The sequence below is a fragment of the Ctenopharyngodon idella genome, chromosome 10 (genome assembly GCF_019924925.1).
Source record: "Ctenopharyngodon idella isolate HZGC_01 chromosome 10, HZGC01, whole genome shotgun sequence".
NCBI classification, from domain to species: Eukaryota; Metazoa; Chordata; class Actinopteri; order Cypriniformes; family Xenocyprididae; genus Ctenopharyngodon; species Ctenopharyngodon idella.
The window spans coordinates 6,058,020-6,078,196 of record NC_067229.1 but is presented as its reverse complement, the minus strand read 5'-3'; the positions used below and the strand labels follow the sequence as shown (position 1 = coordinate 6,078,196).

Below are 20,177 nucleotides of genomic sequence, written 5' to 3'. Positions count from 1 at the left end.
CTAACAGTGCACCTAAAACTTCAACACTGTTGTTTTGCTTCCTTGTAAGCACTGGTATTTCCTTCAGGAAGTGCAGAAGAATATCATATTAACAATTTATTTCTAAATTGAGTGTAGGAAATAGGTTTTGGTTTCACTTTTGCCAGTTATTAAGTACTTATGAATAACCAGATTGATCAGGAGAAGTTTGATCACAGTCTGGATCATCATGGACAGAGCATCACTTCACTCACCATAGACAGTCACACTGAATCTCTGGTTTGAAGTTCCTCTGATGTTGCTGACGATCTGGAGTTTATAAAGTCCAGTGTGTTCAGATCTGATGTTTCTGATGGTCAGAGATCCAGTTTGATTGTCTATCTGGAGTATTTTCTCAAATGTCGTACCAGTGGCATCTATATAGATATTCTGTCTGTGAATTTCAGCTATGCGAGTCCCTCGAGGTCCAAACGTCCACAGTATATGATCATCTCTCTGTACTTCAGTAACATTAGTCTGTAGAGTGACAGAATCTCCCTCCATCACTGACACTGACTTCACTTCATCTGTGTCACCAAACACACCTGAAGAAAAAAACAAACCAGCTCTATTTAAGTAGGATAAATAAAAAAACATTCAAGATCGAATATATTTATGAGGAAGATCAACTAGCACAAAATTAAATAAATAACACCATGGAAAGAGACTTCAAACTAATAACCTGTTAGTAAGTGACCCTTCACAAATAAAAAAATAAAATAGAAATATGACAGGTTTTTATTATTATTATTATTTCAAAAGATGTTTATGACGTACCATTCAAAAGCATGAAAAACAGACCAAAGAAAGATGTGCTGTGAATCATTATTCTGAACTTCTCAAAAACTCAACAGTATACATCCAAACATGACGTGAGAAAAAAAACATTTAAACTATCCAGTACTCCATTCTCAGGTCACAAGTTCCTTCACAAGTTCCTTCACATTTTTAATAACAAAAATATATCCATAGGAAGAATTAAAATCAAGAAATAATCAAATGAAGATTCCATTAGGTTCACATTTTTTAGAGTCCGTTCTGAAAAAGGATCTAGGCGTAGCTTGTATACGCTACACTCTACACTCTACACACCCTCCCTCATACCTCTCTCTCTCTCTCTCTCTCTCTCTCTCTCTCTCGACTGTTTTCATAGTGATCAGTTTTATCTCCACTAGAACAAACAGCGCTTAGTTCTGATGAACTTTATTGTGAATCCCTCTCCTAATTCCTGTTCTTTCAAAGTAGGTAATAGTGTTTATATATATGTAATATATATTTCATATATAATTTTCTAAAATAATTTTGTCAAGAAGTAATTATATTTTAATAATTCACCAATTTACATACTTTCACATTAAATCACCATGCTTTTTCCCAATATCTGTCAAATTAAACAGTGCACTGCAGAGTTATGAAGTTCATCCAATTCTGATCATGGGTTTTATCATCTCAAACTGTTGCTGAGTTGCCTGTATAATTTGTAAAGGGCCCATCAATTAATATGTTTATTTACTGTAGATAAGGAGGAAACTTTGGGAGGATCCAGGGTTTATCTGGGAAGATCTCCTCATGACACATCTTTAAACACATTTATATGAAGCATGAACACATGTTGCCTAATATTTATCGGATTATATGTTGTGTATTCAATACTCATTATACTAAGGAACTCATATGATATGCAAATAGTAGGGAAGAGGGTGAGGCACAGCAGACGCAGTGGGATGAAACTTGATGCCGCATGCAAATAGTGGCTAGGAGTATATCCGGGATTGATGGATATAGATTGCTTTGTCTGTGCACACATTTTCAGCAACACAGCCATGTTTCTTGCCATAATTCACAGAGAGATTCAACCAGACCGAAACTGTCATATAAAGGCTGATTCACACTTCAGATCACCAGAATACAGTTTGCCACTTCCAGACATTCCAACACCCTACAAACACTGAATCAACATATTCAAGTGGCGAAAAAGTGCCGACCAATGCCAACAGGGGATCTGACAAAACCCAACAAACGTGACTCTCTCTCCAACAGAGTCTGATGATTGTGCTCTGCAAACCACAGAGTTTACATCAGGTAACATCAGGATGCTTCCACGTATGGATTCAGAAATGTACATTATGTTCACATAGTATGTACTAGAGTAGAATGGTAGGATGCTATTCAAACAGTTATAATGTATGACCCCTAGACCACCAAGATACCGAAACAACTTTGTTCTTCTCAGTTAACATCTAGAGGGTTTTTTTTTCTTTCGAAACCTTGGGTTCTGGTAGGCCACTATTTCCTTCACAGCTAAGACAAAACATCTTGTAACTTTCTCACGATTGGACATGTTCAATCAGCAAGAACAAGAGCCAAACCCAACGAAGTGTCTGTTGCTGTTGATCGGCATATGTTGGTGCAATGAGAATGGGTCCTGTTCAGTTTTAACCACCACCATCAGGACAAATATATTCACAAACCATGCAAAGTTTTCTGCTATTTACTTTGAACTGTTTTGAAACAATGTTTTTTTTTTTTTTTCCCCAATGTCCCAAAATGTTCAACATGCTACATTCAACATTTAAACCTTCACCAGTCAAATGCACCAGTCCTGATCAAATGGGCGTATTTAAAACAGCAACGGTGGCGGTGAAGCTGTATCATGTTTCCATATTTGTATATAGAAACCTGCCTTGAGCAGCTTTTATTGGCTCCTGCTGTCAGAACTGAAGCAGGTTTTCATTTTTGTATCTCAGTTCACACCTGCTTCACAAAAATAAAGGACCAGTAAATGCTATCATTCAAGCGGGACTTTCATTCCTTTTGTTCTCAAATAAAAGCTTGACTCGGTTCATTCACTTAAATACAAATGACATTTATAGGGCATATTTATTTGCGTCATCAACACAAGCATAACTGATAAATGTTCCATAGTAAATCGATTTTCAAACTAATCTTTTACCTGTACCTGTACTAAAGTATGCAATCTATTTCCTACAACGTTCTGACAACGTTAGTTTCCAGTGAGGCTCAGAGGTCTGGTAAAGGAGTTTCATAAGAGCTTGTGAACAGATGCAGCTCTTCACCCACTCATACACCTTATACACACTAACACTCAAGTGCACTCTTGTGTGCTCAATAATAGGTACACCAAAATACCACCTGCTGCATCCAACAACACCAAAAAACACTTGATACTCTATACTGACCTAAATAGTTCTGACTTCTGACCACAGGTAGCACTCTGACTCAGAAACTGAGCTGCTATTAAAGACACAAAGAAGCTCATGTTCATTCTATGTTTTAAAAAAGAGGCCTTCTGCAAAACTGCGTCAATGCAAAAGCATCAAGAGAAAAGAATTTTTGTGACAAGTTTAATAATATTTTACAAAATACTGTAATTAATCCTGGAGCGCCAAAGCTGCAATAACTGTATGTTCGGCAGATGAGATGTATACTTTTTAATGACTTACTTATATATTTTGATAGATTTTGTATGTGTGTGAGCCCAGTGGTCCATACAGATTTATGGACCATTGAAAAATGATGGGTGTGAACCAAACAAAGGAAAAGCATTACTCAGGAATTTCTGATAGGGTAACTTGTGTATTACAGGATTTCCAGTGGGAGGTCCTAACAGTGCTGCATCTGTTGTTCAAATCTTCCACAGACAGAGCTTTGGGTTAAGACTCTTTGAAGGCCAAAACATTAACAAAACTATATACATATATATATTACTTTTGCATGACCCATGTAAACTTGTCACTGGTTTTAAAGCACTTTTCATGCTCCAAATTATATCAAAATACAATGCTTATCAACAGCAAGACCAAAATCTCTCTGGTGTCTTTCTGTCCCATAATAATTATCTCTAGACTAGGGCTTCCCAGAACACATTCCTGGAGCCTCCTCAACACTGCATGTTTTCCATGTCTCCTTAATCAAATGTGAAATGGGTGTGTCAGACAAAGCTTGCAAAATGTGCAGTGTTGGGGAGGCTCCAGGAATGTGTTTGGGAGCCCCTGCTCTAGAAAGTCAGTACAGTTTGAAAACAAACACTATACTAGGTTTTTTTGCTCTTTGTCTTGTGATTGTACAATCCAAGTCTTGCAGAACCACAATTTCCCAAATACAATGTTTACTGTGCATTTTGCACTTGGTTTAACACATGCATTGTTGCTAGTCCATGTGATTTACTGGAACTCTTTTTCACACTGGCTATTTCATAATATATGAGCTAATACTTCACTTTTCTTCTTTACGCTCATATCGAACGGCTCCTTGAAATTCTTCCCTCAAATGCTTTTTTTTATTATTCAGTAGAGCTGAATTTCTTCCTACACACAACATAGTTCCTGTTCTGCATGTAAATCATCATATTTCCATGACCACTAAACAAAAAATGAGCAAAACATAGATAACAGAGAAACAGAAGTTGATCACATGACCATGTCTCTTTATCTCCCACACACACACACATGCACACACACACACACACACACACACACACACACACAGACACACACACACACACACACACGCACTTTCCCTCTGCTGAAGGGAAAATCAAACAGCAATACATGGGGGGAGGAGTATTTCAATTTAACCCTGCCTGCTAACAAACGTGTAAGAATATCAATCTATCATGGTGGCTGAATCAGTTTCATTGAGGGGTCAAGGTTTGGCTGGTTGTCATGAAGCCCCTGCTGGTACATGACATAACTACACCATCATGGTCTATGAAAAGTAAAAGCATTGCTCTCCATACAGACCTGTGTATTCATATCTAATACATTATTAGATAGAACTGTTACACAAAGAAAGTAAACGATAAACGTAAAATTATTAGCGTTTGCCGTGTGGTTGATGTCAAATGTCGCTAGCTGAGCATAAACACATAATCATGTTTTGCTTGGTCCCTTCAAAGTCACGCTGGATTTCCTCCTTAGTGTAAAGGTTGAGAAGTGCCTGGACTTCGGTGTCGGTCCATCTATCACTGTTTTCCATGTTCGTGGAGTTGGCTCGTGGAGTAAATATATAGGCAATCTGTGTCCAGTTATCATGTCAGACACAACCCTGACAGCAACATAGTGTCGGCCCAGAACCGGCCCACATCTGGTCCGTGTGTAATCCACATGTACCAGACATGGGCTGGATTTGGGCCACACTATGATGTTGTCTGGGAAACAATAGTGTATTTGTTATTTTGTATCTTTAATCCAGTTTTGTAGTAAAACGTCTTATCTTAAAATAATGTAGGCCTAAAATAACACTGCATCAAAGAACTTTAAGAGACAAAGACCTCAATTTGAATTGGTAAATATCATTTTAACCTTTTCAGAAATCCACATTTGAAGCTAAGTCCCTTGTGGGGAAAGTCAGTTCACTCATCGGCCATATTTGCAACGCCTCCGAGTAGCTATTTCAGGCTTTCATGATTAAGTCCTATATATTTGAATAGGGAAATCCAGAAATCTTAAAAACTGCTTGCCATACATAACATATCAGCAACAAAATCTGACATGAACTACCCCATAAATTTTGTTTCATACGCTCAAACAGCATTAAAAAAAACTTAAATATCATGCTGGACCAGCCATTGCACACGTGGCTCCAAATGTTGACAAGCTCAGATGTTGGCCCCCTCTAGTGTTATGAGTTTTACACACACACAAGCAAATAATCAGACTATTTAGAGTTATTTGTTAGTCAAATCATTTCTGTATATTAGTCCATGATCAACATCTTCCTTTAAAACATGACATACTTGCATATTTGGACTGAAGCATTAAGAAAAAATTAAAAGATTCTTTTTAGATTTTTGTTCAATAATCTTTATTGGAGCAACACTGATATTAACACATGAAGAGTTCAGAGCAGGTTTCTGTTGAGCTCAAAGTTAAAGTGTAGATCATTAGCTGCAAAAACATGTCCTGTCTGACAAACTGAACAACTAACCACAGACAACAGCTTGTGGTGGTGAGATTAAAATGGGCGCCAAACATTCAGAATCTCTTCTGTTTGAAAAAAAGGGAAGTCTATCTATATAACACTTGAAAAAAGTTATCCGTTAACTTCACCATTCATATACAGAAATCATTTCACTTTTAACAAGTGTTTTCTCAACATTGCAGATATATTTATTCATGCTGCCTGAGAATTTCAAACTGAGAGTTTCAACAAAGTGAAATTTCAGCAATGAACCTCCAGCTTCACCATCAACTCCAACATCACACTCTGGAGTCACAACCAACTCAAATAAGCACTCGTTACAACCGAGGTCTGCAGAAGAGCATCTCTGAACGCACAACACGTCCAACCTTGAAGCAGATGATCTACAGCAGCAGCAGAAACACCGGTGTCACTCCTGTCAGCTGAGAACAGCAAACTGAGGCTACAGTTCACACAGACTCACCAACACTAGACAATAGAAGATTGTAAAAACATTGCCTGGTCTGATGAGTCTCGATTTATGCTAATGTTTTCAGGCAACAGATAAACAATATTTTGATACACAATATTAGTCTTCACTGAATGTGTTGATAGTTCACAGCTGTCTCTGTTCTGCCCACATCCAGCAATGATTTCTGTTAGAGACGGAGAGAAACATTCATATCACAAATTAATAAGTAATCTGATCTATAACTAAAACCCTGTTGAATAGGTTGTAATTGAAAATTTTTCCACCAATGTGGGCGAAAGTAGCCTATAGTATACTCTGACAGAGACTCCCACACAGAGTGATCAGATAAACTGATCACTGACCTGTGGCAGATCTCCCATCTGAAGACAGTAGATGATCTGTGTGTATTCAGACTCTGTGATTTTCAGATCTACAAACACATTAATATGTGGATCAGCGTGAGGAGAATTTGTGTAATAACATATACAGCATCTTAATGTACTCTGAAGCGGATGTGTACGGAATGTTGGTTCAGCGTAATGCATGTCTTAACTGTCTTAACTGTTAATAATAATCAGACATTTAATAAATTAACATACACATAATTAACTTGAAATGGTCATTTTAAAAATATATATATTTTTGCAAATCAATTCTTGCCTTTGTTTCCTGGTTGTTTACAGTTTCTGTGGTAAATCAAACCTGCAACTACAGCTATGACCACCAGCAGCAGCGGCGCTATAAGAGCTGTGGCCATCATGAAACTTGAACGTTGTTCTGTAACAGAAAATAGTCATTAGTGTTATATGAATATAGTACAGTTAAATCATATATAAATCATAAATCATTATGGTTATAGAAATTTGATTTAACATGTTAGGTGTCACTTAAGCATGTGTTTAAGTTAAGTATCCTACTTGAATATTTATAATCTATAAATATTCAAGTCTATAATAATCTAATATCTAGTCCCAATATCTGTCAGGTCTTACAGCTCACAACTTATATTTACAACCATTAAAAATGATTTGATGAACACCATTTGTTTCACTATGTTAATTAATGTATTTCCTGTTGAAACTGGATGTTTTGGTAGGACAAATTTAATTTATGTACATTTTTAAACTGCCAATAAGCGTCAAGTTATTACAAATGTCACATCATGATTGGCTACTTGCTAGTCGAAAGCAAGTTGTATTTATGAATTTGGTTGTGGAACACAGCAAATTTCCCAGTGTTAAACTAACACTGCTCAGTGTTTATAAGAGTCCAGTGTTGAAGTTAATTAGGTAATTAAGTGATTAATTGAGTGGTAATTGAGTGATGATTGAGCATTATTGAAGAGACCTGATGAGAACAAGCAGAATGAAGTGCACGGATAAATTATTGATAATAAATACTACAATATTCCATAAAAAAAATAAGAGTTGTCAATTTTGATTTCATGCCGACTTTAAACAAAACGCGCCGCCTTCCGTCTACTCTCTGACATGAGACAATCTTCGATTATTACTGTGCCCGGGATCGTTGGATTCAACCTGTGGCGCCTCATGTTGGTTCGCCACCATCCCAGGTATTTCTGCCCGTCTCCGTCGAGGTAGTGTAAACTTAATTAATCTGCTGTTGCTGTGTTTAGTATCACAGTCCTCTCATGAACAGATTTCGGATAAGATGGCCCTGATTAACTAAAATATAAGACTTTTATTTTAAATGATTTCATTACCACGCACCATTTGGATTGTCTATTTGTAACGGAGATGTGGCTAAGTGTGGATGATCCGTGCAGCATTATTCAATGTGTTGACGTAATTTCAACTGAAACAGGAAGACAGGGTGATATATCGAACAGCCCCACCCCTTTTTTTAAATAGCCGTTTTGTTTATATCACAGCTTTGCCAGAGCTGTTAAACTCAGTGAAGCCTCTGTTTCCTTTATCTAACAGTTTATCCTCCTAATCTCCTCTATATCACTTTAAAATATAGCATTCTGTGCAGAACTTAAATGGGTCCGATACCTTTCGTGGTCTGAGCCGACTCGCTCTGTGCTCTTGTGTCATTGGGCCAGAGCAGACTGTGCTCGCGCTGCGGCGGTTCACGTTATACTAACGTGAAAACGGACTTCATTCATGTCAATATTTACACTGTCTGAATCGTTCCCTATTCTCTATATAGTGCACTATGTGCCATTCACCATGTAGAAGCTAGTAAATGTGTGAACAAATGACCGATTTCAGTCACAGCTTCAGTGTCTGTTGATAGTGTAGGAGGGGGCGGGACTTCAGATTCTAGAGAGCATTTGATTGGACAGAAGATTTGATGAGAAGCTGAAGTGCGATGTGATGTCATGAAAATCCGTGATCCATTTCGACGGAAGTGAGAGACTGTAAGTTTTGAATGCTTATATCTCCTAAATGCGAATTTTGTCATTGATTTGGAACACACCAACTTATTTATAACATTAAGGCTAACATATTCATACTAAAAGCTAAAAAAATTAAATTTTGATTTCAGGGGGACTTTAAGTCACCATCATGTAGATCAGGGTTTGCTTTAGTTGGGCTCTTGACCCTTGACTTTTTAATATTACGTTTTGCTTGGTTGTTGTAACTGAGTTATAACAGCTAGACAAGCAAAGAGAAAAGAGGATCAGGTGGTGTTGGTTATGTTTTCACATAATCATTATTTGACCTGAATCGCCAAACACATTTAGAGCCCAATCTCTGAGTTAGATTTACATTATTGATTATAGCATGAAGTATGTCACCATTGTTGAGATTCATATGCTGATTCTTGATATCTGTGTGTATTCAGATGGCATCCGTTTAAAAAAAAAAAACAATTATGTGAACTGCTGTTAATATTTTTCAAGTTATGATCACCAGTGATGAATATAAAGACTTGCTGTCACAGGGCTACTGTAATCAATGATGTGCAGTTCTTAAAACATAACCTATATAACCAGAAGCTAGACTCTGAGTGAGATCAATAAATCAGACTTACCATCAAGCCAACATCATCTGATCAAATTTTACCGTTCTTACCATAACAAACACAGTTCAAGCAGCCAGAGAAAAAGTAATGTTAAAAAGTCAAGAGTCAAACTGCCTGTGTATACTGACATACTCCTAGAAAATAGATGAACTCAAAGCAAACATGGATTAAAAGCCACAAAATGTAACATAATTTGTGAATAAGAAATGATGCCGTACCTGAACATGTGTGACAGAGTTGAGTGATGTTATCCAGATGTTTGGTCTGGTTGCTGATGGGATTGTTCAGCACACAGCTGTAGGTGTTGTTATCCTGATATTCCACCTCCAGAGGTAGAGAGAGACTGATGCTGAGATCAGACACACTGATGTTGGACAATAAACTGTTTCCTTTGTACCAGGAGAGAGTCACATGACTCACATTCACAGCTGAACACAGTAGTGAACATCTGGACACTGATGACGATGATGATGATGATGAACAGTCTAAAGAGTCTCTGGTAATGGCAGGAATGGGGAGTCGAACTGAAAAATATATAAAAAAATAGAAGTCATTGATATTATGTTTACAAGTAGGCCTACAACTCAATGCAGCAGTTTCTGATTAACATAATTTGTATTTACAAGGTAGCAATGTATTGAAATTAATTCCTTCAATTTTGTGTCTTCTATAATTAATTCAGCCGCTCATCATACAGACTCTGCCTTTGTTGTGCTATCTGTTTGTGCTGTTTTTCAATTTCAATTTCATGTTTTCAAATGAAGATTAGGATTAGATGAAAGGAACAAAATCTCCCTTAGATTTTACTGTTGCTTTCAAAATGTACAGACAGTGTTAAATTCTGTTGTATTTTTCTATTAATCTCTATTCTTTGCAGCTTTTCTAACAGTGCACCTAAAACTTCAACACTGTTGTTTTGTTTCCTTGTAAGCACTGGCATTTCCTTCAGGAAGTGCAAAAGAATATCATATTAACAATTTATTTCTAAATTGAGTGTAGGAAATAGGTTTTGTTTTCACTTTTGCCAGTTACTAAGTACTTATGAATAACCAGATTGATCAGGAGAAGTTTGATCACAGTCTGGATCATCATGGACAGAGCATCACTTAACTCACCATAGACAGTCACACTGAATCTCTGGTTTGAAGTTCCTCTGATGTTGCTGACGATCTGTAGTTTATAAAGTCCAGTGTGTTCAGTTCTGATGTTTCTGATGGTCAGAGATCCAGTTTGATTGTCTATCTGGAGTATTTTCTCAAATGTCGTACCAGTGGCATCTATATAGATATTCTGTCTGTGAATTTCAGCTATGCGAGTCCCTCGAGGTCCAAACGTCCACAGTATCTGATCATCTCTCTGTACTTCAGTAACATCAGTCTGTAGAGTGACAGAATCTCCCTCCATCACTGACACTGACTTCACTTCATCTGTGTCACCAAACACACCTGAAGAAAAAACAAACCAGCTCTATTTAAGTAGGATAAATAAAAAAACATTCAAGATCGAATATATTTATGAGGAAGATCAACTAGCACAAAATTAAATAAATAACACCATGGAAAGAGACTTCAAACTAATAACCTGTTAGTAAGTGACCCTTCACAAATAAACAAATAAAATAGAAACATGACAGGTTATTATTATTATTATTATTATTATTATTATTTCAAATGACGTACCATTCGAAAGCATGAAAAACAGACCAAAGAAAGATGCGCTGTGAATCATTTTTCTGAACTTCTCAAAAACTCAACAGTATACATCCAAACATGACGTGAGAAAAAACATTTAAACTATCCAGTACTCCATTCTCAGGTCTCAGGTGTAGTTCACAAGTTCCTTCACATTTTTAATAACAAAAATATATCCATAGGAAGAATTAAAAGCAAGAAATAATCAAATGAAGATTCCATTAGGTTCACATTTTTTAGAGTCCGTTCTGAAAAAGGATCTAGGTGTAGCCTGTATACGCTACACTCTACACTCTACACAAACGCACACACACACACACACACCCTCCCTCATACCTCTCTCTCTCTCTCTCTCTCTCTCTCTCTCTCTCTCGACTGTTTTTATAGTGATCAAATAAATCTCTACTAGAACAAACAGCGCTTAGTTCTGATGAACTTTATTGTGAATCCCTCTCCTAATTCCTGTTCTTTCAAAGTAGGTAATAGTGTTTATATTTAATATATAATTTTATATATAATTTTCTAAAATAATTTTGTCAAGAAGTTATTTTATTTTAATAATTTACCAGTTTACATACTTTCACATTAAATCACCATGCTTTTTCTCAATATCTGTCAAATGAAACAGCAGATCAGTGAAGGGTTATGGAGTTTATCCGGAATTGAAGGAGATTGCTTTGTCTGTGCGCACATTTTCAGCAAAACAGCCATGTTTCTTGCCATAATTCACTGAGATTCAACCATATAAAGGCTGATTCACACTTCACCAACAGACGCAGATCACCAGAATACAGTTTGCCACTTCCCAGACATTCCAACACCCTACAAACACTGAATCAACATATTCAAGTGGCGAAAAAGTGCCGACCAATGCCAACAGGGGATCTGACAAAACCCAACAAACGTGACTCTCTCTCCAACAGAGTCTGAATGATTGTGCTCTGCAAACCACAGAGTTTACATCAGGTAACATCAGGATGCTTCCACGTATGGATTCAGAAATGTACATTATGTTCACATAGTATATACTAGAGTAGAATGGTAGGATGCTATTCAAACAGTTATAATGTATGACCCCTAGACCACCAAGAATCCGAAACAACTTTGTTCTTCTCAGTTAACATCTAGAGGGTTTTTTCTTTCGAAACCTTGGGTTCTGGTAGGCCACTATTTCCTTCACAGCTAAGACAAAACATCTGGTAACTTTCTCACGACTGGACATGTTCAATCAGCAAGAACAAGAGCCAAACCCAAAAAGTGTCTGTTTCTGTTGATCGGCATATGTTGGTGCAATGAGAATGGGTCCTGTTCAGTTTTAATCTAACATGAAACAATCTTGTAGTAGACGTACAATGCTGTTTATATATATATGTGGAAATGCAATTATTGGCCAAGCACAAAATGTTTTCTGTTCATAATCTCACAGTGGCTCTCAAACTCAGACTAGCGCCACCGGCAGGTCAAAAATATTTACAAACCGTTCAAAGTTTTCTGCTCTTTACTTTTTGAAAACTGTTTTGAAACATTGCTTTTTTCCCCAACATCCCAAAACTTTCGACAAACATTTAAACCTTCACCATTCAAATGCACCAGTCCTGATCAAATGGATGTATTCAAAACAAATGGCTATGATGACGGTGAAGCTGTAGCATGTTTTCATATTCTTATATCAAAACATGCCCTGAGCAGGCATTGTAAACATCACTAAATAATCTATTTTCAAACTAATCTTTTACCTGTACCTGTACTAAAGTATGCAATCTATTTCCCACAACGTTCTGACAACATTAGTTTCCAGTGAGGCTCAGAGGTCTGGTAAAGGAGTTTCATAAGAGCTTGTGAACAGACGCAGCTCTTCACCCACTCATACACCTTATACACACTAACACTCAAGTGCACTCTTGTGTGCTCAATAATAGGTACACCAAAATACCACCTGCTGCATTCAACCAACAACAAAAAACACTTGATACCCTATACTGACCTAAATAGTTCTGACTTCTGACCACAGGTAGCACTCTGACTCAGAAACTGAGCTGTTAGTAAAGACACAAAGAAGCTCATGTTCATTCTATGTTTAAAAAAAGAGGCCTTCTGCAAAACTGCGTCAATGCAAAAGCATCAAGAGAAAAGAATTTTTGTGATAAGTATGTCAAGTTTAATAATATTTTACAAAATACTGTAATTAATCCTGGAGCGCCAAAGCTGCAATAACTGTATGTTCGGCAGATGAGATGCATGCTTTTTAATGACTTACTTATATATTTTGATAGATTTTGTATGTGTGAGCCCAGGGGTCATACAGATTTATGGACCATTGAAAAATGATGGGTGTGAACGAAACAAAGGAAAAGCATTACTCGGGAAGTTCCGGTAGGGTAACTTGTGTATTACAGGATTTCCAGTGGGAGGTCCTAACAGTGCTGCATCTGTTGTTCAAATCTTCCACAGACAGAGCTTTGGGTTAAGACTCTTTGAAGGCCAACAAATTAACAAATATATATATATATATAATATAATATATTACTTTTCCATGACCCATGTAAACTTGTCACTGGTTTTAAAGCTTTTTTCATGCTCCCAAACTATATCAAAATAAAATGCTTATCTGTTAACTTCACCATTCATATACAGAAATCATTTCACTTTTAACAAGTGTTTTCTCAACATTGCAACTGTCACGATCACTGTCTGTTCCTGTCAGTTCCTGGACTCCACTTCCCATAATCCTCCCTTCCAATCACATGCACCAATCACCAATTGCCACACACACCTGCAGATCATTACCTGGACTATTTAAGACACACACACACACACACACACCCCCTTTGCGAAGTCTTGATTTGCCCCGGTGATCAACTCTGAGCGTTTTCTTGTGGACTGTTTACCCTGTTACCGTTGGATTGTTTATTCTCTGTGACCCTTGCTGCCTGCCCCTGATCTTTGCCTGTTTCCTGGACTGTGATTGTTTGCTGCCTGCCCTGATCCTTGCTTGTACCCTGATTCTGGTTGTCTGCCGCCTGCCTCGACCATTGCCTGTCCTTGTTTATGTTCCTGCCTTTGCCCCTGCCTACCTGTGTAAATACTGTTCTTAATAAAGCTTGCAAATGGATCCCCGCTCTGCCGACCCATCGTTACAGCAACACTGCGAATCCAATCAACTCCTGACGAACACACTGATTATATTTTTAATTATCACTCAGTGAGTCATTTAACCATGCACCCTTACGAAAAGAAGATATATTTCCCTATATATGAATGATCAATATATTAAATTATTTAATGGCATATTTAAAAATATACAGAATAATATATTGTGTTAATAATACAATATATTGAATAATACATAAGGAATAGGCACTTTTCATATATATGTGACGATATATTTACTAATATACCATAATGCATGTAATTTTATATTCAGTAATATACTTTATAATATATAAATGTATATGTGAACAGATATGTTATTGCATGTGTATAAATATATTGCAAATATATTTACTCATGCAGTATAAACACATATATATTTCTTATAATTCATAATTATTAACATTATAAATGTTTCATCTTTTCAAGCTAGTTAATAAAAGCACAAGGACACCTGCATGTATTAAAGTATTTAACAAAAAGACTCACTGTACTGAAGAGAACAAAACCATTACTTTTTAAGTAATTATTGTCTTAATGATGTTCAGACAATCATCAGTCTAACCACAGGCTCTCTTCAGCACAATGGAAACCCCAAAAACTCACACAGACCAGAAAACCTTTAAATTCCAAAGTAATACAACTTTAAACACTAACAGATCTCCCCCTATACTAATAATGAGAAAAACACAATAAATAACACTTAATTTTAACATTTACTGTCCTTTAAAAGTCAGAAGCAAAGCATGCTGGGAACTAGATATCTGCTATAACTCATTCTGTGAATGTGTGTGTATATGTGTGTACATACATTCACATTTATATGCGAACATGTATGTGCAATATCCACTATCGATCGCCACTTGCACTAAATATAATAAATGAACAGAGCAGACGCAGATAGAGGTGCTTGCCTGCCCTGCGGCAGGAAAGCAAGATCTCGTGCTTGTGCGGCAGTACTGGGAGTCTACTTGGGCCGCTGTCCAAAACAGCTTTACGGCAATTTTGCACCGGCCGGAGGCAACCAAACTGGTTTCGCGCGTGTATTACACCAATGTTCATATTTTGCGACAGGCAGCAAATCAAAGTTATTAATTATGAAGGCTATATTCAAAATAAACTGGTAGTATTATTTTTCTTCGAAACTATCTAAAATTTTTAATGCCTGTAGGAATCAAATTTAATGACTTTTAATGCTTTTTAATGTCCTGCAGAAACACTGTATTCACACTGGAAGTGTTTGTACAGCGTCACAGCAGCGGCTCGAAGCTACATATAAAGTGAGCATTTCTTTACAAAGACAACTATAAATTTGTTTTTATAAGTTGGTCATTTATAAACTTGAAAGTTTGTTAACATGGGGAGGTGTACAACATTCGCATATAAACGTAAATAAATAAATAAATCAAAGCTATTGCTGCACATAAATGAGGTAGCTTTGTGTTTTACATCATCTGCCGTGTGCACATGTTTACAAGATAGCAAACTCAGGTTTGATTTGGGAATGCTGCAATCTTTGTGTAGCCTAATAACTAAAATAATGTTTATATATAATATTTTCTGACTAGTTTACTTTAGTTTATTATAATACACCATACTTTAACCCAAACTGAATAATTAAAAACAAGTTTAAATGGGTAAATCTTCTATAAATATTTTTGATTCTTAATTTTCTTTTCTGTCATACTCAAATTCTTGTTAAAACACATTAGACATGCTTATTCTGTGCATTTTGAACACTTTTTGTGTGAAATTATATTTATTTTGTCCACCAAAAGTGTGCTTTCATCACTCTTTGAAAGGATGTGTTAAAACTGACTCAAACTGTGTTAATTCTGACACATTCATTGAGTCAATGATTTTAACACAGTGAATGTGTCAGGAACGTTAACCAGAGGTGTAGTCAAGACCAGACCCTCCAAGACCAAGACCAAGACCATTCAAGAGGGAAGGTAATGAGATAATTAAGTCATTAATCAAGCGCTAGTGATGAACACCTGCTGTTAACAAGCAGAATCATTGAAGGAAAGAGGAAAACAACAACAAAATAAAACACCTGTGCTACTTCTGAACATGAAGATCAAATTTGCAATGATCTCTTTGTCAAGTCCAGTCAAAAAAAAAAAGAAAAGAAAAAAAGTCTTACACATCAGTGCTTGTGTTTTGGGACAACAATTGTGTTAATTTTTACACATTCACTGTGTCAACCACAGACATTCAGAATGTGTCAAAAAGCATTTGTTAAAAAATGACTCAAATTGGCTAAATTCTTACACATCAGTGTGTGAGTTTCGGGACAACACTCATTGTGTTAATTTAACACATTCTTTGTGTTATGATTTTAACACAGTAAATGTGTTAGGAAGGTGATCTGATGTTAACAAGCAGAATCACCAAAGAAAATCACAATTTTAAGTCTCCATCATGGAGATCGGTGTTTGCTTTAGTTGAGCTCTTGATCCTTGACTTTTTAAAATAAAATTTTGTTTGGACTGTTTTAACTGAGTTATAACAGCCAAACAAACAAAGAGAAAAGATGATCAGGTGGTGTTGGTTATGTTTTCACATAATCACTATTTGACTTGAATCACTGAACTCATTTAGAGCCCAATCTCTGAGTTAGATTTACATTATTGATTACAGCAGCACTGTGATTCTACAGCAGAAGATCAGCTTTTTCAATATAATCCAATGGATTTCAAAAAATTTGTTCTGATTTATAAATATATATATATATAATCTGTCTTTTAGGCACACACAGACATCTAGAATCAGCCTGTGAATCTCAGCAATGATGAGAATAATAAAGCATGTTGCAATGCATTCTAGGTGCCACCAATCAAAATTCATCCACAGCTCCCATCATGCATTGCTGCATGAATAAATTATGAGCTGAATTGTCTTAGTAATTTCCTTTATTCTCATATTTTATTTTGTTCTGTTTATGTGACTTTTTAGTAGCTTGTTTTCTAATGTTCAGAGTTGGTCTGTTTATCAGAATATGTTGCTTGTCACCGTTGGGATTCATCCGCTGATGCTTGATGTCTGTGTGTGCCTAAAAGAAAGATTTTTTTTTTATTTTGATCAGAACAACTTTTAAGAAATCCATTGGATTATATTGAAAAAGCTGATCTTCTGCTGTAATCAATAATGTAAATCTAACTCAGAGATTGAGCTCTAAATGAGTTCAGTGATTCAGATCAAATAATGATTATAACCAACACCTGATCATTTTTTTGTCTTTGCTTATCTAGCTGTTATGATTCAGTTACAACAGCCAAACAAAATCTAATATTAAAAAGTCAAGAGTCAAGAGCCCAACTAAAGCAAACCCTGATCTCTGTGATGGTGACTGGAAAATTGTGATTTTCTCCTTTGGTGATTCTGCTTATTTACATCAGGTGCTCATCATTAATGTTCAATAGTCACACGATTAAGGAATTATCTTGATTGAATGGTCTTGTTTTGGTCTTGGAAGGTCTGGTCTCGACCACACCACTGGTCTTGAATGGTCTTGGTTTTGGAGGTCTGGTCTTCACCTCTGAAATTAACACAAAGTTGTGTAAATGTGTAATATTAACACATTACAGCTGTTCTTGGCTGCACAGATTGTGTTGATGCTGTGAACAAATACACAGGTTGTGTTAATTTTAAAACTACACATAATATGTGTAAAACAATTGAATTCTTCCAACACATTTTTATGCAATATTGACACAAAATGTGTAAACTAGAGTGTTACACATAATATGTGTTATTTTTTTACACATTTCTTTTTAGAGTGCACTTTAATTGAGCGTCAGCAGCGCAGCAAAAATAGACTCGGCGCCGAAACCCCCGCTTTACTGCTGCTCACGCAACGCTCCTGCTTGACGCTTATGTGCTGCTCCTACTGCCGGTGTGAATGCATCCGTTGGTTAACATGCACGCCGAAAAAAATACGCGCTGCTTACGCTTGCAGTGTGAAACCGGCACTGCTCATGCCTCAGCCACACAGTAAGAATAAATGACACGCAGAGAACAGACGCAGACCTAATATGTGTGGGGAAATCCATTTGGTTCTAGTTTAAATGAGAAATAATTACAATGGTCTGCTCAACCGCTATAGAGTCAGCAAATTTCCTTGTGGCCCAAATAAACAGCTGAGGTGTGGCCCAGATTAGTTTGTGTTTGCCGGCCCAGTTCTGGCCCACATCTTTTTAGCCAGAACTAAACCAAAAGAGGGCCATAACTCAACCAGTAGTGAGCCAAATAATAAAAACAGACGTGGCCCGTATGTGAACTTTTATTCTTGTATGGCTGAGTTCTGCAAAGGGCTGACGGCCCTTATGTGGCCCTCACGTGGCTGAACACACCCAAAGCCATAATTTAACCACACTTACCACACCTGTTTTTTAAATTTAAAATATCCCTCAAACAGTAAATCAAACAGTCTTCAACAAAAAATAATTGTTTATTTTTATTAAATATCATCTTAAACACATGTAGCGTGAGGTCAGCATAAAACTTAAGCCCAATCAAACATAGCCTGACTATGCCACCCTGAATCTCTCTTTCTTCAGGGAATGTTAGGTTAAATTATAGAACACAGATCCAATGTGTACCAAACAAAAGAAACAGAGACGGGTTTCTCCAATACAAAACTCACAATTTATTACCAGAAAGACACTCGATTATGAGGCATAATTCTTGTTGATTTAATAATACAGGATGCTATGCCTTTAAAAGAGAACAACTAAATAAACAAAAAAAAAAAAAAAAAAAAATCAGAGGGGTACTGACCAGCCACCGGTAAGAGCCCACGCTATTGTCCCTGTAAATTCACCCGCAAACGTGCCTGGAAAAAGCCACACACAACACGCACACACACACACACAAAGAGAGAGAGAAAGAAAATGTACACAACACAGTGGACATGCAGTGCAATCGGAGACTATGAACCAAAGATACCACACCCGAGATCCAACCAGCACCCCTCAGTGATCCGCTAAAATAAGAAAAAGAAAGGAATAAAATTAGTCGGGTCTCAGAGTAAAAAATACATAGGAAACCAACCATTCAAAGGTTAATCATCCGTGTATAAATTTAGTACAACCATAAGCACATCACAATATCAGATTAAATCAACCAACCATGACGACAAACAAACAAAAATAAAAATACATATCCAAAGAAAAAAAAATAAAGGGAGGAAAGACAGCAGTGGCAACTAAATGGCAAATCCAATGCTTTATTGGGTTGACCGGCACTACAACGCCATTTTCACTGGTTACTAACCATATGTCCACCAGCCCCAGGCCCAACAGGGAGATCTAATCAGCCTCGTACTTAATACCCAGCGCCTGCACACAAAGCAAAGGGGGAAACAGCCTTATTTGGGCAAAAAGAACAAAGGTCTCAAAGGAGCACAAAGCTTGTAGTCCACCCAAACCACTGCTCCTCTCTGTCTTATAAAGCTTGCGGAAATGTACTACCATGCACCCTTCCGCTTGGACCTGCTCTTAAAGGGGCCAAATCAAATTTTTACCTCACTACACACAAAAGGAGTGTGCTGATGTTGATAGTAATGTCTTACCAATCTTTCTCAGTCACCATCTGTAAGAAAACGGAAGATAAAAAAGAAATACATTAGTATAACATAGTATCATACATCAGATATTATTTAAAACAAGCACAAAGGCCTATTAAAAATTATAGTAAATAAACATTACAAAGATTGGCAGCACTTTAGCATGGGGCAACTTTTACCTCAATAAACTGCTAATTCACTGCCCAAATGTTCTTGCTATCTGGGGAATGCGGTTTACAAGCGGCAGTGAACCAAATCAGTAAGAATACTGTCATGTTTGCGGACCAAATAGATCAATACGAGAGGCAACGCAAAACACAAAGAAATGTTCTGGGTGCCACCAATCAAAATTCGTCCATGGCTC

At 36.8% G+C, this 20,177-nt stretch overlaps 1 protein-coding gene across 11 annotated transcripts in view; it reads right to left on the bottom strand.

Annotated features, from left to right (window-relative positions):
* Window positions 1-19,709, bottom strand: part of LOC127519806 (SLAM family member 9-like) — a 28,200-nt gene extending 8,491 nt beyond the window's left edge. The window contains exons 1-6 of one of the 11 annotated variants that reach the window (XM_051907409.1): window positions 19,522-19,709; window positions 19,027-19,231; window positions 10,519-10,848; window positions 9,622-9,927; window positions 7,073-7,189; window positions 5,817-6,596 (exon numbers count right to left, since the gene is read on the bottom strand). In XM_051907409.1, the coding sequence (XP_051763369.1) occupies window positions 6,430-6,596; window positions 7,073-7,189; window positions 9,622-9,927; window positions 10,519-10,807 (879 nt within the window). In that variant the 5' untranslated portion in view covers window positions 10,808-10,848; window positions 19,027-19,231; window positions 19,522-19,709 and the 3' untranslated portion in view covers window positions 5,817-6,429. Of the gene's footprint in view, window positions 1-233; window positions 564-795; window positions 1,123-5,816; window positions 6,597-6,774; window positions 6,843-7,072; window positions 7,190-9,514; window positions 9,928-10,518; window positions 10,849-11,082; window positions 11,385-19,026 lie in introns of those variants that run through there. The other 10 variants (XM_051907400.1, XM_051907408.1, XM_051907399.1 and 7 more) reach the window with 10 other exon arrangements.
* Between the last annotated feature and the right edge of the window lie 468 nt (window positions 19,710-20,177).